Source organism: Emydura macquarii, unplaced genomic scaffold (assembly GCF_026122565.2).
Source record: "Emydura macquarii macquarii isolate MOO-44397 ecotype Brisbane River unplaced genomic scaffold, CSIRO-AGI_Emac_v2 contig_1390, whole genome shotgun sequence".
In the NCBI taxonomy this organism is placed as follows: domain Eukaryota; kingdom Metazoa; phylum Chordata; order Testudines; family Chelidae; genus Emydura; species Emydura macquarii.
In genome coordinates, this window is record NW_027131527.1 from 14,711,585 (window position 1) to 14,734,675 (window position 23,091).

General features: G+C 40.2%; 1 protein-coding gene across 5 annotated transcripts in view; it reads right to left on the minus strand.

Moving 5' to 3' along the window:
* The window catches only part of ASCC1 (activating signal cointegrator 1 complex subunit 1), a 75,792-nt gene that overhangs the window by 23,811 nt on the left and 28,890 nt on the right, over positions 1-23,091 (minus strand). For 2 of the 5 annotated variants that reach the window (XM_067552713.1, XM_067552714.1), the window contains exons 2-7: positions 20,112-20,250; positions 18,870-18,969; positions 17,840-17,937; positions 15,707-15,885; positions 7,116-7,252; positions 2,781-2,900 (exon numbers count right to left, since the gene is read on the minus strand). In XM_067552713.1, coding sequence (XP_067408814.1) covers positions 2,781-2,900; positions 7,116-7,252; positions 15,707-15,885; positions 17,840-17,937; positions 18,870-18,969; positions 20,112-20,220 — 743 coding nt within the window. In that variant the 5' untranslated portion in view covers positions 20,221-20,250. Of the gene's footprint in view, positions 1-2,780; positions 2,901-7,115; positions 7,253-15,706; positions 15,886-17,839; positions 17,938-18,869; positions 18,970-20,111; positions 20,251-22,649; positions 23,029-23,091 lie in introns of those variants that run through there. The other 3 variants (XM_067552716.1, XM_067552715.1, XM_067552712.1) reach the window with 3 other exon arrangements.

A 23,091-nucleotide genomic window follows, 5' to 3' on the forward strand; every position in this document is an offset into this window, starting at 1 on the left:
CTAAGAGACCAGAGCTAAACTGAGGGATCTGAATGGTTCAATTTACTACTTCTTAGAGGTCAACAAAGCTCCCTTTGAAGTTCCAGGATGTAAAAGGAAGTGTGGGCAATTTTCAGGGAGGTTCCATGACAAGCAACGTTGTTCTTCCCTCTCTAAAAAGTTAAATGGTTCACCTGGCACTTACCATCCAGTTAGGGGTTGCACTGGGGCACAGATGTCAACTCATTCTGTGGAGAAAGATTAACTGCATTTTTAATTAGCAGGCATGGAGCAAGGACAAAGTTAGAGCCATGTACTCCTCCCTCATGCCACAGTGCAACTCAAAGAGCAAAAGTTTTTGGGAAAAACTGGAGTTTTGGCCACAGAGGGCTTTTTGGCACCCAGGAAGGCACAAGAGCTGTGTCTGGTTTTGTGTACCGAAGAGGCAACCGAGATATTTTTGTACTAGAGGAAAGACATCTCTATAATTCTTCCCTTTTTGAAAGGGGAAGAATTGAATTAAATTTCAGGGCAAGGAAGATTTTAATTTCTTGCCTCAACAGCTCTTTACAAGAACCCAGTGTGTGCCACTATATCTTCCTTTTTAGTCTCTACTTGTCTTGTTCTTTCTTGCTCCGTTTCTATCTGCTTCTTCCAAGAGCAAAGCAGATTTCAAATCTGAAGGGGATTGAAATCCTAACGCCTCTATAACAGGTCAGCTCCTCTCTTTCCCTCAGGGCCAGCTGCCTGGCTTCTTCCACAGCAGCTGATTTTTGCTGCTAAGTCTCCCTATATCCATCCTCTCCTCCCAGTGCTGTACTGCACATCATGGCAGCGCCAAGAGGTGCTGCCGTGACTGCAACCTCACTGCAGCCCCAGTGTCTGCCCCCTTCTCCCAAACACTAATATAACCCTGCCATTTTCTGGGCTTTCCCACATTTTGGTCACATTTCTCAGCAACCAATTCTGGCTTTATTTCTTCCCTCTGCTCACAGTAGGGGTTGCAGTGGCCATCCATCACTGCCCCACTTCATTCCCTCACTTCAGGCATCCAGGGCTGGCACTCCTGTGAACATACAGACTGCTTCCCCCAGCCATATACACACACCCTTTGACTCTCCACCAGGTGTGGCTCCTCCAGCCCTTAAGAGGTGAGCCACCATTACAGCCTTCTTCTAACACTCAATTTCCCAGCTTCAAGCTTTACCTTCATTTTGTACTTCATCCCAGTTCCCATCTCAATCCAGCTTCCTTAGAGATTTTTAGCAGGCCCTCTTCCTCTCCATGGCCCTTGGGGAAGGGAGTTTATAAGAAGAGATCATCTTCTCCTGCCCAAGACCCTTCTCAGCACCAACTTTCTTCTTCCTCTCCCTAATTGCTAACTGTGCTTCCTTCCCAGCTCCCCACTGTACTGCAGTGAGAAAGGAGGCAGCTTGCAGAAGGATGACAAAGGGTGCAGCCTCATGGAAATGGAAAGCTAAAGCAACTTGTCTCCCTACCCCTCTCAGGAGTATGGGAAGCACAGGAATTCATGCGTCTCCTACCCCCTTTCAAAATGGCTGTAAGGCAGCAGTTCCCAAACATTTTCCCTGCATGACCCCATTTTCAGATGTGTCATTTCCCACCATCCCAGACAGCATGGAAGTTGGAGTTTAAAAATGGTGTCCTCCATTCAGTGTGACCTCACACACACTGTACATGCAAGGTCACGCCACAAGGAGGATGCCATTTTGCTTTACAAAACAGCGTCCTTGGGACTGCATCATCTCACACACATATGGTGCGTGCAAGAGCGCTGTTTGTAGAGCAAAATAGCATCCTCTGTGCAACGTGACCTCGTGCATAGGGTGCACTTGAGGTCACACTGTGCGGAGGAGGCCGTTTTGTAAAATGGTGTCTTCTGCATGCTCGGGATTGCTGTGACCTCATCTGATGAAGCGACCCCACTTTGGGTCACGACCCACAGTTTGGGAACTGCTGCTCTACGGGAAAAGATGGTACAACAATGCACCTTTAACAAACAAGGAGAAAGGCTGTCCCCCAAACACTACCATACCTGCCATTGCATTGGGTATTTTCTGCACACTCTGTGAAACATGTTAGATGTTTCTATCAATGTAATCAGCAATGATGGTTAAAAATACTAAAATTCAAACTGACATCATTAGGACTCAGCATTTAACACTTATTAATAAGTATAGGGACAGTTCATACTCAGCTAAGAGGCAATGTTTCAAGTTGCCTACAAACAGAAAAACAATTTGGTTCAGGTCACACTTGGCATGTTTTCTTCACAGCCATAAAAGCTGAAAACATACTTGTGTTTTAGGAATGTTTAAATTTTGCAGAATCTATTAGTGTGGTCAGATCAATACATTTCATTGGGACCTGCCTGCAGGCGGAGAGCTGGGCATTTGGGGATGAGTCATCTTGCACACTATGCCATCGCATGAGCAGAGTCTCTGCCATCCTTATCATAGTTTCTTTTACCTAGCATGACGGAGCAGAAGCTCAGCCTTTCATGACTCTCCATTGTTCAACTATTAAGACCGCTAAAAACAAATGACATCTTTCAGCAATACTACCAATGATCAGTCAAAAGACCAAACACATCACAGCTTTAACTCCACTGGGCTAGAAAGCAGAACCACCTCATCTTCTGGATGGTTAGTGTGATGCTCTCCAGCACTGCCCAGCAGCTCAGAGGCCAAGAGGTTTGCTTTCATTACATTATTTCTGTCATCTCAGGTATTGTCTGCATACCCCTGTGGAATGAAAGAGGGAAAACACCGGGAACTCACTTGTCTGATCCATCCTTCATGTGAACTTTTGCATAAAGAACATCGATCATGGCAGGGTCATCATTCATGTATTCTATCCCCGCCACCTCCACAGTCAGGGGTTTGCCTCCGACAATTCTGCTAAAAAACAAAACGTTCCAAGATATTAAAAAAACCTATCCATTTTGAATTCAAGTGGGTGAATGCATGTTTTACTGCTTAAGCCACATTTACCCTCATTCAAGTTTACTAGCAGCTCCCAGAGCTATTACAGAAGTCAAGTAGAAACACTAGTAAAAGTGTTAGCCAGAGTCCAAATACAGACCAAATCACTAATACAATTTCTTTCATCATTATGCTAACTGAGAGGAACACAGCAGTTCCAAGAACATAACATCCAACTTCCATTCCAGAACCTAGAAACTGGCTGCTCCCCAGCACTGGCTTTCACAGCAGTGCCTGTTGTATCCAGAATGATAGCCTTGCCTTCTGACTCTGCAGGCCCTACACATCAACCTCCTCTCTCATGACAATGAAGATTCACAGGGCTAGCATGGCTCAGTTGCCAAGCACTCACTTCTGGGATAGAAAGTCATGAATTAAAGCACCAGTAGGTCTTGGATTTATATCTCATTATATTCAGTAATAAATTCCAGTAATAATATTCGGTAATATATTCCAGTAATAAAATAGTGGCTTCATTACCAAACCTGCCGTCCTTTCAAGGATGCCTTGAACTATGGTCTCTTCTATATTTATCCTGTTGAAGTATTTTGGAGTGACTAGGAGCTAACAAGGACTTGACCAACATTCTCTCTTCTAACAAGTCAGGCTCTACAGTCCCAGGCTATGTGTAGATTATTGTTAAGTGCATAATGGTGGCTCCATTTGCTTGCATGCTAACAGGCATGTACTCAGAGGAGAAGTTTACAAAGCACTGAAAATCCTCAGAACACAAGAAAATGCCATTTGGGAGCAGAAATGTAGATCTATATTGTACAATATAGATATCTGATGTTATAATTGAAAGAGATCAAAACAGATTGACCCATATTCCATCATCAACCCTCAGACAGAACTCTAAATTGGGGAAGTTTTGCATATGCACTGATACCATTACATAGTCCTTAAGATCCCTAGAAAAGCCTGTTTAAAAATAATCATTGATAAGTTCATTTCCTCAAAATATTAAGATCCCATTTTGAAATATTTTGTCAGAAACCAAAACAGCTATAAATATTTTCTGAATTAAAAACACAAAAGACCTTGCTTGCAATAAACCTATAAAATTCCTCCTTTCAATGACTGAATTTGGGACTTTGAGGGATTGTGTATTAGATTTTTTTTTTAAATGGTGTCTTTTTATTCATTCTGACCATTTTTTGTGAATTCACATAGTGAAGACTCCCTAAAATAGAGAAAATATATACACCATTATAGAAGGATCAATATATGTCTACTAAAGAATTCTTTTATCCAAAAAGAGAAATTCCCCTTCAGAGAACATTGTATTTTTAGCCACTTGAAACCATCTGGCTTTACATTTTGCCCCAAAACAGGTGTTCAACACTAATTATTGGGGTTTTCTTAAAGGGTGCTATATAAAGGACTAACTTTTCAGCTGTTTTCTTATAAACACTTGCTATAGTTAAAAATTAATCCTAAAGGGAACTTAAGCCACTTGTGGCTGGTCCTCTGTACTGGGGTGAACTCCACATAGAGCTTTTACGAAACTATTTTGCATATCTTTAAAGGTATGTTTAGAGGGAGAGTTTCTTGTATTTTAAAAATGATTAATGTGTGAAAATTCGCAACTGATATCATCTTACCACATCAAGTACTACTACAAGAATGTTTCAATCTGCACTTTACTTATTCATCACATGCTCAGTCTAAATCATTGGTTCTCAAAATGGGAATCACAACATGGCTAGGCTTGGGGCTGAGCGCCTCCTTGCTTCCTCCTGGCAGAAAAACATGGGGGAAGGGGATGAGTGGTGATATACAGATACTGATCACCCCCTCCACAATGTTTCTCCGTGCCCCCCAAGAGGTTGGGGGTAGCGAGAAACACCAGGGCTCTCTGCATCCAGATCACTTTCCCCATCTGGGCAATGCTGTGAGGCAAGCATCAGGAGATACTGTTCTTTGCCCTCCCTTCACACAGCCAAAATGGGGAAAGTGACCTGGATGCACGGATCCCTGACATTGCTTCTCGCTCCCTTCCTTACAGCCCCGTAGGGGTGCATGGAGGAGCAGCTTTTAAGGTGGCAGCAAGCAGCAATACCAGCATCTCTGTGCATGCAGGTCAGTTTCCCCAGGTGAGCGCAGGGGGGAGGGTGGGGGTTGCAGGAGTTAGGCAAAGGGGTTGCATTCAGAGGCTTGCTGTGTGAAAGGTGTCACCAATACAAAACGTTTGAGAAACACTGGTTTAAATTCCACACTAAGTAATTTTTCAGCATTTATGACCCGTATAAATAAAACCAAAGACACAGAGAAATTGGATTTTTAAAAATTTTACAATAATAGAAGGAAGGAAAGGAAAGGATCTCCATCTCCTTGATTTTCATTGAGAAAAGCACTTGACATTGAGGGTAGTTTTTAAGTAAATTTCAAAATGCATGTAAAAATATTGGAAGTAAATATAAATTTTGTTCGAAACAGTCTTTAGTTACACAGGCAGACAATCTGTAATTTGTACTCCCCCAAGCACTTATGTTCCTATGAAGTATATCCTTCTCCTTATGGGGGTGTGTGTACGTGCATATGCACACACCCTCCCATCCTCGCCCCACCTCTCTTCACAAACCAGAGAAATGGTGGGAGAGGAAGAGTGAGATTTCCCTGTCAATAAACTCCAATCTCTCCGATCAAATGTCTCCTGGAAAATAAAGGGAGTGTCTCAAGCAGGGAGAAGTAATAAAAAGCAGCTATCAAGATGCATGTATGACTTTGTACTAATCTTGTTAGCTTATTGTAAATGCACCTGCTAGAAAAACTTCCTTTGTGATCTTCAGCAAGACTTCTCAAACTAGAAAAAAAGACAGTAAAACATTCCAGCAATTAAGCTTTGCTCTTCCAGTTCACCAGACCCCATTCCAAAAGTTAGGGAAGGAGGAGCAAGGGTGTATGCACATAAAGGTTAGAGGAAACATTTCTTAGGAGCACTTATTCTAAAAAGATGTACAAGGGTGTTTATCTTCATGTAATGTACGAATCCTGCATCATCTGCATATAAATAAATAAATAAATGCGAATCAAAAACAAAACTATCAACATATATTAAATTACTTCCCACATCCCAAAATGTAAGAAATTAAAATATTCAAACTACAGTGTTTTTTCCAATGACAATCTATGGGAAAGATTTCTCTTCATCAGAGTTCATCTGTTTACAAGGAAGATAGCAGCCTTCATAATATAAAGCAGAACACCCACCTGATGAAGACAAATATTAAACACCCATAGACGTTCCAGCATTTAACTTTTATTTCTGTATAATGCTATAAGAGACTGGCGCCTTCATTTTAAAGCAGGAGGTGAGAAGTTTAGCTGTGTGTGATTCCCATCAATATTCATGGCAGCTGCATTAGTAATTTTTTTATACACTTAAAAGTCTTTGCAAAATTTTAGGAGAAAGAAAAAAACTTCTTGTTTTAAGAAAATAAAACATCAGGTTGCTCTATTCCTTTAATATTTCTCATTTGCAGTCAAATTACACCTCAGTACAACACCCATTAGCCCAAGCTTTCAGCTAATTCTATACCTCAAATATTCTAATTTTATCTTGGAAATTACGAGTCTTAGTACCATAGGAGCATTGAGCTAATATTTCAGACTGATTACTTATACAGTTCATTCTGTCTTTAAGGTACTCCGCACAAGGCTTCTTGCCTCAAGAAATGCATTTCAGAGGTATATTAGCATCTGTTTTGAGGCAGAAGGGAGGTAATATTCCTGAGACTGTTGCAGACAAGAAGTGTTAAGACAACTGAGTTCTTCCTGCTCTTCTGGCAGGCAGAGGGGGAAAAAAAATCTGTGTTTATAGAAAAATAATGGGGACAGGTAGGATATAAACAAATAACTAGGGAAGGTTTCTGGTAAACAAAGTCCTCAATAATTGATGCAAAATACAATTATGTCCTTGTCTTACTTCTGGGTGGTTTTGTTTGAAATGTTTCAGTATTTTACAAATTTTCAAACAATGATTCAAAACTGCTGAATTGCACCAAACGGATGAACCACTTTCTCCTACACTAGTTACCCACATTCTAAAACTAGTTTGATTCTCCAAACATCTGCACTCAGTGACCAGCCTTTCCCCGCCACCCCAAGTCATGCCTTTATTTCACTTACTCAATAAATTCCTCTTTACTTCTCTGCAAGAGTTCACATGCCTTCTGGATCTCCTGCTCATTCAGGAGCACTAGTGTCCCAATAGTAAGATGGAGCTTTGCTGGGTTCTGGAACAGACTGCTACTGACTCCATGGTCCTATTGAAAAGGTAACAAAAAAGATTTAGCAGGCAACTATATGACTCAGAAGATCATTTTAAAATTATTTCTACTTAAGTGGCAATTTCTAGCACCAAAAATTAAAAAGCTCCTGCTATTAGCCCCAAGACTAGGCAAAATAATATCCTCCACACCACTGAAAAGAGAGAGACAAATATTTCCCTGGCTCAAAATAAAGTTCATTAACTGAGATGAAGCCTTTAAAGTTTCTACAGAAGATTCAAAGTTATGTTTCAAAACTCGTCTTCAAAATGGCATCCTATTTCATGTTGTCAGAATTACAGACTGGGATGTGGGCAGCTGTGCCTAGTGGTCAGAGCAGGAGTCGGGAACCAGGAGCTGGAGCCCAGGATCAGAGGCCAGATGCCAGAGCCAAGAGTCAGGGCTGGAGTTAGGAATCGGAGCTCAGAATCAGAACCAGGTTATCTGGAGCGAGGTGAGGCAAGGCAGGTGCAGGACTAGGTCCAAGGTAGGCGTAAGACCGGAACAGGGTGGGAGCAAGACTGAAATAAGCAAACACACAAGCTATCACAGCCATGAGCCAATGCTTTGAGAATCCCATGCCCTACTGCTGCAGCTGATCTTAAGAGCAGATCCGTAAACCCCTCAGCCAATCGGGCTGCTCAGCCAATCAGGGGGCTCAAATGGGGCCCAGCTTTGCTGATTAGACTACCTGGGGTTAAACTAGCAGGTAAGCAGGCTAGTTGCAGGAACTACTCCTGACACAGGTTTAAAGCCTCACATTTCACCCAGCATTTTTCATACCTAATTGCAACATCCATACAGGTTTTTTTATATTTGTGCATATAGGCCATCTCAGTGACCAGTGATACCACATAATCCAATGCAGGAGCTCACTTTCTCAGTCACAAGTTGGCAAAGCCTAGCAGAGGCAGCACTTCCAGGCCCTGGGATAAAAGAGCACTTTGTGCTGTTGTTAATTAATTCACTACTGAATTAATGCCAAAATCCTGACACAGTGGTGTCAAAGCCGTCTGCATGGTTCAACCCAATGCAGTAGCTTTTCAACAAAAAAAAATTACCTAAAGAAGCAATCTCAAAAGCACAAGTCAGGAGGGATTTCCTGTTTGAGAGTCCACTTGGTTTCAATTCTCCTTCCACCCCATCCCCAGCCCACTTTTCTATATTCTGCCTGGTACCAAAATGGAACTGAAAAAAGGCTTTATGCTCCCTCTGCTTTAAGACATATTTAAGATGCAATGCAAGACACATTTGTTTCTTTGTTTTTTGGTTTTAACTTGGATCTGTAGCCAGAGGATATTTAGCACATCAGTGGATGGAGTGGGAGAGAGAATCTGGAGATAGGCTTGATTTATTCCAGTTGTTGGCAACAGTTTATTTTAATTTCTGTAATGCATACAAATGATGATGAACACAATATAAAGTAACAGTAGTTTGCAGGAGAGAAGAACTACCCTAATCTCATGGAGCAGAGGGTGAAGGGTGGAAAGAGACAGCACAATTTGCATTATAACTTACTATTGGCCTGAGAATCTATCCCCTCTGCAGCTTTCAAACACCAGCTGTTATCTGTACTGGAAAGAAGGTGGACCCAATAAACAGCCCAAGATCCACAGTATCTTCCTTGTGTAATCCCAAGGATCACAGGCCTATTTCAGAAATCCTAGTCACACCCTTCTTGCTTTGCAGAACCACAGATATAGAATCTTTTCATGGAAGATTTAGGATCTGGGCTGATTCTTCTTGAAAAACGAAGAAAAGTTTCAGTATCTGCCTCCAAACGTCATAGCACTTAGAGCCTGGAAGGTGCATACTTAGATGCAGCTAGATTTTAACCTTCTTGTTCAAATCCTCAGCTTATGATTTATTATTAGCAATTACCACCATACCACTGTACTTCATTGATTTTTCTTTTAAAATTGCACTCAGGAATGGCATCAGTCATGTCTCAGTACCGGGCTACCAGCAGAGACAATTAACAGGAAACCAAAGCCCAGCACACATTCAGTGCGAGTGTTGAGGAAAGTGAAAAAACTGGTATCAAGGGAGAAAAAAGCCTACAAGATATGAGCCAAATCAATATTCACAACTATTGTGTCCTCCAAATATCAAAGAAAACTTCAGAGCTCATGTACCCACTATGTGTATAGAAGGGAGTGTGGTCTAGTGTCCAGAGTAAGGGACACAGATCCAAGAGCCATGGGTTCTATTCCCAACATTCACAATGATTAATCAAACTATACAACTCATTTAATTTGTGCACCTGTTTCCCCATTTGTAAAAAGAATATAGTAGCTTCCTACATCCCAGGCATGGACTAAAGTGAGGGGCAAGCAGAAGGAAGTGAAGCTCCCTCTTTGCCTCTTAGCTTGGTTTTGGGTATATTCAGTACTAGAGAGCTTCTCTCCTCTTGCCCAGTTTAAGTCTTGTGAAGTGTGGATTCACTATGCACAGGAATCTGAAGTGAGAGCAGTCAGAAGTGCTAATGCCTGGCTGAGGAGTTCCTGAAGCTTCCAGCAGGTGGAGCTACATCAGCACCTGATAATGCAAGAAAAGATGTCCTAGCTAAAAAGTTCCAGAGGTGTAGCCGTGTTAGTCTGTATGCAGCCAGAACAACGAGAGTCCTGTAGCACTTTAAAAACTAACAAATTTCTGCAGGCATAAGCTTTCGTGGACTGCAACCCACTTCATCAGATGCATGAAATAGAAATCAGATAGGAGGTATATATATACATCCAAGGGTAAGAAACAACAATGGGGAGGATAGGTGTAAACAAAGTCCATTCAGTTAAAGTAGATGAGGCCTATTCACAACATTGATTAGAAGGTGAGAATGTGTGAACAGTGACAATTACTTCTTGTAATGAGATAACCATTCCAAGTCTCGATTCAGACCCAGTTTAATTGTGTCAAGTTTGCATATGAGTTCCAGCTCTGCAGTTTCTCACTGGTCTGTTTTTGAAGTTTTTTTTGGTAGAAGTATGGCAACTTTCATGTCAGCCACAGAGTGTCCTGGGAGATTGAAGTGCTCTCCTACTGGTTTATGGATGTTACCATTTTTTGTGTCTGATTTGTGTCCATTTATTCTTTTGCGTAGTGACAGTCCAGTTTGGCCAATGTACATGACAGAGGGCATTACTAGCACAAGATGGCACATATTACATTAGCAGATGTGCAGGTGAATGAGCTCTTGATGGTGTGGCTGATGCATAATAAAATTTGTGAAATGATTCAAGATCTTTGGATGTAAGATGTGAAGTAAGTTCAAAGTGGTAGTAGTTAACCCATTTAAAAAAAAACAAAAAAACAAACTGATCTATGCCAACTATTCTTAAAAATGTACTAGCAGACAAACAAAAAATATAAAATAATTGTAAAAGAAAGGAAATTACTGCCTCTCTAAAATATCCACTGCTCACAAACTTGGAATCCTAAAAGACATACTTTAAGAGGAATAGTTTAAATGGAAACTTGAGTAACGTCCACCTAACATCACTAAGCTTTTTGCATATTCCTGCCTTCCAAACACTGCCCTCTACTGAACAGAAAGCCATTGTCAGACTTGCCAAATAGTGTTATGTCTCTTGTTAGCAGCTGCAGTATAGGGCTTATGATGTTCCCTGAAAGGAAGGGAAGGGGAACAGATGACAGGGTTGTAATTTTTCCCAACCTGTGGGGGAAAGAAACACTACCTTTTTCAGAAAAAAAGTAAGACAACATGTGAATGTTTTATGAAATGAAACTGAACACATTCAATGCTAACTAACTTCATACACATATTTATTCCCCAAACATGAAGAGTCACATATGTTGTCCATACTGAAAAGCTTGCAATGCTATAAATAGAACAAAATAATAGTGTTTTCAATTTAGGTCTACTGTGCTGTCGCATCTATATTTAAGTAGGACACACACAACCACCATGCTCACCTGAAGGGGAGCTGGCTGAACAGGAATGCAGGTCTTTCATAAAAACTGATGAAATTCTGAATTGTCCTACCTTCCAAGATTGGGATGCAACAAAAATATGACAACCTCATCCACAAATGTAGATTTAGGGTAAAAGGGAAATGACCAAACTTTTCTATTTCCAGAGAGTGAAGGGGACAACTAACTCACCTATGGTAGCCTTTAGGATCCAACTTCTTTCCCATTAAATATTTGACTCTTTCTCCACTACTGAAGCCCCGTCTTGGATATCAACATCATTTTGATAGAATGCCATACCGAATTTTCTTTGAAACACTTGCTTTCTCAGAGCCCAAGCATGGTGTGTCTGCAGTCCTCCCAACCATTAGACTAGGGAGTGAGAGATTAAGCTCCAGAACAAAATCCTGAATGGCAAAGTACATGAATAAACTATTTGATACTGAGACAGCTTTCTCTTTCCCAATTTTATCTTTTCTGCTACCTAAGGATCTAAAATTTACATGAGAGTTTATGATCATTTTTATTTCTTACCAAGAGGACATCCCCCTTCCCCAATTATATTCCCTCTCCATTCCTGATGTATGCACCTACCACAAACCAGCAAGGTAATTCACAATTCCACAAAACAAATTAAAGAATCACAGGTGCACTAAAAACTGGAGTTGAGGTTGAAAAGCCTCTCTCTTTCGCTCACATGAACACCCAAATCCTTTCACTCTAGGATACCTTTCTTTCATCCCATGTAATTATCTATCAGATATTTATAGAATGCCAAACACCATAGTAATTGCATTTTCCCTCCCACATTACAGCTGCAGCCTGCTATACATAAAGGAAGCATTTGCAGAGATTGGAAGAACCATACAAGATTTTTCTTGGCAATATTGCTCCATAACCAGCCATTAAAGGATGGCAGAAAGCAATGTATACCTCCTTTTTCACCTCCATGATCAACTATAAACATTTCAGTCTTCCCCTCCCCTTGATGGTCCATGGTGCAAGCCTCTCAAGGTCACCCATACCACAACAGTACCATCCCCCTAGTCAGATGCAGATGGCACACATTTAAATCAAATTAGCCCTAATATTCTATTTTGCCACTTCACTGTCTGGCTGCCTAACCAATATAAGCGGTTCTGATAATGCTTAAGATTTTTGACATTTTAATACAACTATCATCTTACAAAACCTCTTGAAGCCAAAAAATTAACAAAGTATATACTGACACACAAGATTACAAGATGATAAAAAATGGATGAATGGTTGCCATGGTAACTATTTTACAGAGGAAAGAATCCTGCACAAACGCTTAATGACCAGAAGAAATGCTAACTTGCGCACCTGGGCTTTTCCCTTTTTACTATCACTAGTAAGCCTCATTTGAGTGCTGGAGTCATTAATTGACTCAGTGCAGTTTTAAATCTGTTTAAAATCTGCAGCAGAAACAAAGATACACAATTTCTATACCTGAAATCTATTAAAGTTTCTCTAAGCATCCTGAGAAATCCCCTATTACTTTGGACAGATCTATAAACTCTCTTATGACACTGTGAACCACAATTTTAAATTACTGGTTTTCATTACTGATGTGCTTTCTAGCAGACCCTGCTGTGAGATACAATGGCATTATTGGCTGTGGAATGATTGAAAGATGTATGGAGTTGCAATATGCTCTTTGAACTAACAGGCAGCAATATATCTATGAACACCCATGCTAGAGCTTAGAGGAAGAAGGCTGAAAAGTTAAAGCACCATAATCCCCAAATCCCACATACATAAACATAAATCTCTGCCAGGGACAAAATTCTACATAGAAAAGTTTAAAAAAAATAATAAAAGTTGAGTATCTGAATCCTGACAAAGGGACTGACAAAGAAGATTTCTAGACCTTGAGGCCAATATTTCAAGGAAGCTATTCACAAGAGTCTGAAGAGGCAATGCTGAGAGGAAAACTGGTATCTCTATTCACTGATGGAACAGGAGCTACATTAGCAGAGAAAGAAATGGAGAAGAGGAGGAGGAGGAGGAGAACTTATTTAAAGGATTTTATAACCCATAACAAAACACACAGAGGTACTGAAAAGTGATACTGCAAGCCAATTTTCTAGTTTAAAAAGTAGTTTATCATCAAATTTTTGGCCCACTTAAAATTGTCAATAAAGATATTTCTTAGGAACTGTACAGTTATATTAAATTAATATAATACAGTATATTAACATAATCCAACTACATTCACGAAGGAAGTAAAGTAAAACGCCGATCACCATCATTTTAGTGATGCCCTAAAAATACGTAATTTCTCCCTGTTGATTATGCAGTTACATACATTTCACAGATACGTTTTGCACATTCTTAGAGACATCATTCATACTCTACTACTAAGGGCTTTTGTCTCTGAGTGCCTGGTCTGAATGCAACCTGAGTCAGTAGTGACTAAACTGATAGATCATGAAATAAGTTACTTATTATTTGTATTACCATGGTGCCTAAGAAGCCCTAATCTTATACTAGGACCCCCTTTGGGCTAGGCATCATATAAACAGAAAAAAAAAAGATGGTCTTTGCCTCAAAAAGCATACAATCTAAACATTGGATAAGAGACAACAGATGGATACAGACAGCCAGGGGAGTATAAGGAAACAATGAGAAAATATTAATCAGCATGATAGGTAGTGGTCTCTAACTGTGGTCAAGATTTTTGTAGGCAGCAACTGCATTTGTAAAGGCCAGAGAAAAGGATGTTGCAGTAACTGAGATGTGAGATGATATATGGATGAATAGGGAAGTATGCATCTTAGAGATGTTACGTAGAAAGAAATGGGAAGATTTATACGTATCTTGGATGTGAGGATGGAGGTCTGAGTTGAAAATGATGTCCAAATAACGGGCCTGAGTGAAAGGAAGTCCACAGTGATCAATAAAAGAAGGAGTGGGGTGAGATTAAGAGCCTTGTTTTAGCTATGTTTAACATGAGCTATTGACTAGATATCCATGAAAAAACGTCAGACAGGCTGAGATTTTAAATTGGACAGAAAGAGACAGGTCTGGAGAAGAGAGATAGATATGACAGTCATCATCACAGACATGGTAGATGAATTTTTGTTTGTGGATGAGATTACCCAGAGATAAAGTGTAGAGAAAAAAGAAAAAGGGAACAACCATCTTCCAGCTGACACAATAAAGGCGCAAACAGAAAGGTAGAAGAAGAACCAGGAGAGGACAGTCACACAAACCAAGGGAGGATGAGATTTCAAGAAGAACATAGTTGACTGTGTGAAAAGTGACTGACAGATCAACCCCAAAACAGCTTTGCTCCACTGAAACAATGGTACTGTAAACCAACAGAGGAACCAGACTAAGACTATGGTATCCACTGCTAGATAAAATGAGCACTAGCCATGCTGCATTGAGATGAATGCAAAACCTGCTTCTCTGTCTAGGGCTTCCTGCAATGGCACTCTTATACCAACACTCCTGCTCTTCTATATTCAGTTTTAAAAAACTAAGCAAGCCTCTTACTCTCAGCAAAAGAGTTATTCTTCAGAAGTGCTCAGGTACTACAGTGATGAACACCAGTATAAGAACCTAGATAAACAAAATGACTGTCACATGCACGCAATCTAGCACTCTCATCGTCAGCCTCAGCAAATAGGTCAAGGAATGAATGGGACTGAAAACTGAATTAGCCTCTCTTCCCTAAAAGGTGATCCTCCCAACCTAGTGTTGAAATACACTGGCAAATTGCAGCGTAACACTGTTCTCTCTTCTGAACCTGTTCTGAGGAGACTCCATGGCTATCAAGTTGGCAGCTTTCACCAGCACTAAATTCCCTAACATTTTTTTTAAAAAGGAATATACAGCATTCACTGAATTCTGCCCTCAACTCTGTTCCTAATTATTTCCTGCAATCAGAGTAAGATTTGAAAACAAGCAAGAGGTGCTATCAGCACAGTCTCATGGGGAGAAAATGCTGCTAAGTGATTAAGCTTGCATGGTATCTAATGCTTCCAAGTCATTTCTGGCTAAGTTAAGATAATGATTCCCACAATGTCAGGGGGCCAAAAAGATAGTGAAAAAAGCAGCAGCAAACTTATTAAAACGGTCTGTCACATGCTGGGTATTTATAGTAGAAACCATGTAAAATGCATCCACAACGGTTATGTAAGTTAATGGTTTTCAAATTTTAAAAATCAGTTTTTGAATCTGTGTTTCCTCCACAGCTATGGAAACCTCCAAGGGATCCAAAATATTTTACTGCCAATTTATTACAAAAATAATTCCATGATCCAAAAGCTTTCATCAGTGTCTCAAACATCTTCAGACTAACTAGTTTTCAATGTCTATTTTTACAGCCTCCTAATTTATTACTGTACTTATGCATTCCACAATCACAAGTGACATTTTCTCCTCTAGCAGTATATATTTTAATTTGCCTTTAACAATGTCAATAAATTAAAATAGCATCTTGGGGAAGAGCGCCCATTTTTACCTCAGTTATTTCCAAGTATCATGGTTCCCTACCTTGGAGCATTTCTCCAATACTTCCTCCTTAAACTGCAGAAATTTTTCCTGGATCACAGGCTGGTTGAGAGCAAAGGACAGGAAGTGTGTGAATGGCTGCTTCTTGCGGAAACTCTCAACAAGAACATCAATCCGTGTTCGGGCCGAAATGACACCACTACGCTGCTGTCCAGTAATTACTAAAAGCAAACAAAGTAACACTCATTGTAGCTATATGAAATCCACACAAGATTGGTGACATTTTTGCTATGATGTCCATGAGAGTTAAGAACTAATTAAAAGGCTACTGATTTTCCACTGTACTTATTCATGCATGTAACAATGTCTATATTGTAGGATATTGACAAGTTAAGAATATTAATAAATAATAAATAGTATAATAAATAATTAAATAAATAAATTCTAGAAGACTCAGGACAGAAGACAATCAAATAGAACTCCAATAATAATTTAATTTACTATAGTCAATATTAATTATTAAGCATTTATACTGCAGTAGCACCTTGAGGCTGCAACTAGTTTGGGGCCCATTATGCCAGGCACAGTAAAAAAAGTCACTACCCTAAAGAGCATACAAACTAAAAATTAAACTCAGATCCTATTGGATAGTTATTTATCTACAGTACTATTAGCCTCATTTATATGCATCATTATTTCCCTTTAAACTCTTATTTTATATACAGCATTGATAACTACAGAATGACTGAGAAATATATAGGGCAGCAATATTCTTTTTTAATTATCTGGCAGCACGGTATCTTCATGCCCTCATTCCAGGTCTTAATGGAGGAAAAGTAGAAAAATAAGATATCCTACATCCCTTAAACACAGAAAAGTCTTGCTAGACTATTAATTTTACTTCAATGCCTCACATTATATTTTTTGCTTTCCTCTATAAAGTTCAGATGATGTCATTCCAAAGGTTGCTTCCCTTTCTCTTTAGCAGCCTAAAGAAAGGTAGTCCCAAAGTATTTATAGGGCTGTGATGCCAAACAAAATAAGAAGATTCTCTCAATTCAGTTGCTCTTGAAATGCCTGCGTAACTGTTTCTCAACTTTGCAGGTTGGCAACCCCTTTTTCGAAGTCAAACATTTCCATGGCGCCCTCCCCCCCTTTACATTTACTACAAAAGCATGAGTAAAAGATGCATTAATTGTAACAATGGTAATCCTATATAATTTGTGTGTGCTTTGACAGAGAATACGTGACTTTGAAGGAAAAGGGCTTGCTGAGACAGGGCATGCAATATTTTCTTTGCTTTAAACTGTAATTAATTTTCAAGGCCTCACAATCCTCCTGATTGCCTTTCATGACTTCCCAGAAGGCCACAACCCACTGATTGAGAAACACTGATCTAGAGGTTCACTTCTGAACAGTACTGATAGGCAGGAAATTTTAAATATTATGAAACTTTTTTCTTTCTCTTTTCTTTTTTTTAAACATTTATGTATATAATTACTGACATGTGGCACTAATACTATCATAATGCCCATAACATGCTGCACTGTGTGCCTGCTTCAGAGACCTTCCATTCTTTTTGCACAAGCCACAAAATGTAGCACGTCATTTGAATTATGATGCTCTTTGTTATTATAAACCAGGTGTAACAAGAACATACATTAGAAAGCTGCTAATTTTCATTGTGAAGTTCTAGTAAAAGAACAAAAATGCAATCTTGTTATTAGAATCCTCTTTTTTAAAACTGCATGTTTATAATGACCTATGGTGTGTTTAAAGAAAGTTTATTCCAATATACATACACATTCAGAGAAGATGCCAAGATATGTATGTACAACTTATGCTCCAAATCCTGCAAACACTTACACTTAACTTCAAACCTAGTAGTAGTCTGATTTCAGTGGAACTACCCACAGGCGTAAAGTCAGGAACATGCTTAAGTATTTAAGACCCTAATCCTGCAAACTTTTCATCTATTAAAATACTTTACAAAGTTGAGTAAGAAAGAGAAAATAAGGTAAAGAGAAGTAAAATGACTTGCACAAAGTCACGGAGTCAGTGATGTGTCGGAACTGAAAACAAGACCAATCTCCTGATTCCTAGTTCTGTGCACAAAACACACACCAAAGCTGGAGTAAACAAGAAAGCATTCATCTTGTACACATTAAAGCTCACCAATTTGTCCTTCCATTCCAGGCTTAGGAATGCTGATGGAAGTTCGAGTTTCTGTTTCCATTCTCTTCCTGGTTTCTCCTTTTTTTCCAATTATATACCTATAGACATATAAGTGATATAGTCTCATGCACAAAATGTCACTATTTGCTTTTTCTGGGCAGTGTTTTTTGGTTTCTTTTCTCTCTTTCTGTTTTTGGGGGGAACGGGGGGCAATTCCCCCAGAGGAGTCCTCAAACTACTATATCATTCAACCTTCAAAAGAGTGAACATGTAGCAGAAACCTACAAAATGTGTACCAAAGGAACAAAATTCAGCGGTCATTTTTACCATCCTAAAAAAATTGGCAACTATTACTAGACAAAGCTGTCATATCAGCTAGATACTTCCAAGAGAATGACCATACTTCGAGCCAGGGGTGCGATCCCCAGATTGTAGAGGCATACCTGACCTAGCTCTGGGCAAGCCAGTGCGCTAAAAATGGAGTACAGCCAGAGCACTGTGAACCCTTCCTACTGTTCACACTATTGTACCTACACTCCATTTTTAGTGTCTTAGCTCTGACTGAGCTAGCACAGGTACATCACCTCAAGATGGGAATCACAGCCCCCGCTCAAAGTATGGACATACCTTAACTGAGCATTAAATTATTTCAGTTCAAATATTCAATTAACAAAACAATGTAATCTTGAGTGTGCCTTCTTCCACAGCATTCATCGCTTCCCCTTGCCTGGCTGTTTACCTCAGTCTCTCCCCACATTCTTCCATCTTCTAGGCTTGCTTCCACCCTGAAGATCAGATGCTCAGAAAACTGCTATCAACAGTTAGCACAAGATGCAGTTTCCACCATGGAGAGCCAAATGTGGAAGGTACATTGGAAAGTGATCCAAACCGCTTTCCCACCACACAAATACAGAGCTCCCCACAAAATGGAAAATAAAGGTCTAGAGTCTACAGCTGCATCTGAGAAGCCTACTTCCTTAACAGAGTCTTCTGTAAGAGAGGATTCAAATAAAACAACATGTAGGCTCACTTGTAGAGTGGGCTGGGAACCTCCACTGCACACTGGAAACCTTTCTCAGTCTCTTCCACCAGGAAGGCATCATATGGCTCATCTGTAGGATCCCCTGGGCCTACAAAGTAGAAAAATCAAACTTTTCTATGAAGGTGGACAATGTTTTATGCGATGCAACACTCTCACCAGCTTTCTTCTCCCAAGGTTAAATAAAAGAACTAAGTGGCTCCTTTAGTCACAGCCAACTGCTTTTTATTTCACCTTACTACCTGCTCAGGAAAGCATCATGACATGACTTTTAAATCTTCCACTCTTGGAGGGTTAAAAAGTAGCAGTTTCAGCCCACTACAGAACAATTCTACTCTTTGCTGTAATTTGCATAACAACCCAGTGACCCAACAGGAATTTTTAAAAGAATTGTTCTGGCTGTTGAGCGGTAACCCACTGGTCTTTTCAGAGAACTAAGAATGAGGAAATAAAAACCCACCCTCACCCATGGACTACTTAGTCATGTTTGTTTTTCAATTAATGTGGGTAGAAATGGGTTTTGGTGGCAAGAAACGTATTAGAGGTTTGCCTAGTTCTTTCAATTTTTTCTACTTGAAACAAGTGACAGATGTTTACCAGATACTCTTGGGCTTTAATTTACAAGGACCCACACACATCACCTAATATGGTACACATATCGGTGAGTACACCCAGTTAGAAAAAAAAAAGCATTAGCCATGATACCTTTCAAAACTCAAATTAGATGGCCACAAGAAGACACCCATTTAAGGGCCAATATCAAAAGGTATGGAGTACTTCCAGGGAGATGTTAAATGATCTCAACTGCTATTAATTCTGAGATTAAACTCACTGGAAAATATCAAGAACAATGCATGAACAGGAAAAAAAACACTCTTAAGTCTTAACATTTTTACTGGTCATTTTAAAAAAAAGATTTTTACAGATGACATTGTTTTGATTAATATTTCAGTCAATTAACTGATAGCCAGCTACCCAGGTCACCATCACAATCACCTAAGCCAGTATTTTGTAACCATAATTTATGCTGCTCCTTGGCCAGAAGAACTCCTAAAGAATAACACAAAGTATTTCTTCACTCCAAAGACTATGTTCCCAGACTCCTGTGTCCACAAGTAGCTCATCACAGGCTCAGAGCCTGAGTTTGCTAACTCCCTGAGAGTCTCCAATGCTGATTCCCCACTTTGCAACATATATTATTACTAGATTGGCCCCCTGCACATTAGGTTTTACCTGCATAGAAATCCTCCTCCTCTTCATTTGGATAGGACTGCTGCTGAATAAGATTTTTCCTATAAATGCGCCCTCCAATCCTTATAAGTGTTGGACGCAGAACTTCCATTATGTTCTTCCTGCCAATGATGGCACCCTACTGAAATAAAAATAGTTCTGCTGACATCTCCCTAGAAATTGTAAATTCCCAACTTTCCTATATGTAGTTTCTAAGATGTTATCATGGAAGCATCAGTAGCAACTCTGTAGTTAAGGCTGAGTTTTGCAGCTAAAACAAGGGATTCAACCTCTTTGTTATGTATGAATAATACAGCAACAAGATTTCTTCCTCAATATTACTGCACTTAGTCTTTCGGTAAGAAATTACTTGTAAATTTTCGGAAAATTAAATTTAATTAAATAATTAAATCTGAGAAATGTAAGCAAATCTGAAGAAATACAAGGGTAAGATTTAGCTCCCAGCACAAGACTTTCTTTTTTTTGGTCAACCTAATGATCAACCACAAACTCTTTGAAATTCCTGTGTTATAATTAAAAACTCACTGAAACGTTGTGCATATACTATGCAGTTTAAAAAATGTTTAGGATTAGCAATCAATTTTTCTCCATTATTATTCATAACTGAAAAGTTTACCCTTCAGCAGAAGCTGAAAAACACTGTGGTCTACTATAGAGAAGTCCACACAGAACTGCCCCTTTTCAAAATCACTACCAAAAGGAGCAGCACCTCAGCTCAAAATGAGGGCAGAAGAATCTCTCTCTCTAGCGCTGTTATCAATGGGCCTGTGTCTGCCTCCTCACAGCATAGGAAGCGTCCATCTTCCCTGATGGCAGCTGCAGCTTCAGGATGATTGACAGCAATGGGAGACAATGGCCATTTTAAAAGAGGACAGTTCTTCCAAACAGATACATTTTCGCTATGAAAAATTACAACAAAAGTACCCCACCCCCTTGCTTGGAGTGGTGCTCTGTCCCCCTCTAGGGGGCTAAGCAGCCTAGAGATTCCTGAGCCTGCTATAGCCTTGGGAAAGAGATGTGCTTTTAGCTCATGCACTACAGGCTCACACATTCAGCTCCCGAGGTCCCTGGTTTGATCACGGCTGCCAATACCTGTGTGGGTTGGCATTACACAAAAATGACTTGTAATCCTAAATATCTTTTAAAAAACAACCCATTGCACCAGATCTATTCAACAGATAGGCCAGGAGAGAGGAGGAAACTAGGGTCTATGCGTGTGAGAGCAAGAGGGGGAATTTTGGAGGGCATGAGGAAGAAAGTGCTGTGTACATTTTCAGCTGTTTCATGCTAGCAAAACAAAGCAGCTGTAAACCCGGGTTAACTATGCAAAATGCTCTAGCTGTTTTATGCTGCTCGAGTGAGATAAGGCAGCCAGAGTATACCTCTGGTTATAAAACTTAAATTTTAAAAATTTATTTACATGTGAAACTGCGCATCTTCAAATCACATCGTAATACTTTTTGAATTTCTTGCTTAGAATCCATGTAGGAAATTTTTAATTAAAAAAACTCAAGGAAATTCCCTAACAAAAACTACATTAAAAGGAAGTTAAGATTGAAATACAAATCAGAAATTTAGAATAAACTATATTTTAGGGATGCTGTAATCATCCAAAAACCAGGCCTAGGAAATTCAGTTAAACTTCAGAAGAAACCTAAACATATTAAGATATATAAACAAACAGTTGAGGCATTCAAACTTTAACTTTGTCCTGTCACAGTCTTCAAACTCCCATATAATTAGAACTCAATGAAAATTGTGTATAGGCAACAACTGAATTTTAAGGATTAATTTTCATTCCCTCCTCTCATCATTCTTCTCCTTTGTCAGAAACCTTAACTCTGCATTATGATGACACCATGAAGGGAAAAAACCTCTAAAACTCCATAAAAAAACAAAAAACAAACCCAGTTTAATCTAATCTAGGCCCATAAATACTTTATCACATCTCACATTTAATGCTTTCCTTAAAGTTCCAGGTTCTAGAGATAATTATGTAAGCAGCTCAGCTTCTATTTAAAAAAAAAAAGTAAGTTCCTAACTCTCATCTATAGAGAAAAAACCTGAAAATGCTAAACAAGGGCACCCTAAAAGCCCCAAAAAACAGAAGACCCCCCCCCAAAAAAAAACCTCCCAAAAACTTTTTTGCTTGGTTTTGGGTGGTTTTATTTATTTACTAGTTTTTAAAGCCAATTGCGTTATTTTTTGAGGTGTGACTTGTGATTTCTGAACTCTTGAGGTTAGCAAAAATTGCATTAGTGCAGGAATCTGTGCTCACAAAGCCTGATGCAGGACTAAGGCCTAAATGCTATACCGCAAAGCAGCAGCAATACAATAATGGGGTGGAGGAGAAACAGTGGCCACAGTCCCGAGATTACAGAGCAAGGCCCTGAGGATCGCGCTGTGTGTGCAGCTGTGGTCTGACTGGTGCTGTTCCACAGCAGTGCGTGGCTAGCTACATCCCTGGCCTAGAGTTTGTCGCCTGGGAGCCACAGCCCCAAATCCTACAGTGAGTCTCACCCCTCTTAGTCCTGCCAACACACGAACTCGCTCGGCTACTCCCGCACGCAGCTAGACCGTTGCCCTGGGCGCTTTCGCTGGGGCTCTGCAGCAGACACACAGGGAAGGCGGCCAGGGAAGCGACGCCCCCGTGTTGTTTTCGAACTGGAAGCCTAATAACATCGTCGGGGCCCCGCTCGCTGGGGGCAGGATGCGCTGCAGCCGCCGCGCGCGCCACTCCTCTACGTTGGCAGGGGAAGGCTAGGGGGAAACGCAGCAGGAGCTGCGGAGCGAGGCAGGGCCCAGGGGACGGTCCGGTCCCCTATGCCCCGCGAGCGAGCGGTGCAGCGTAGCAGCGCTAGGCGAGCAGCTCCCATGTCCCGTCCCCGACCCGGCACTACCCCCATCGACCCCGCCCCTTCGGGGATCCGGCCCGGCAGAGGCCGCAGCGCAGGGGCGGGGC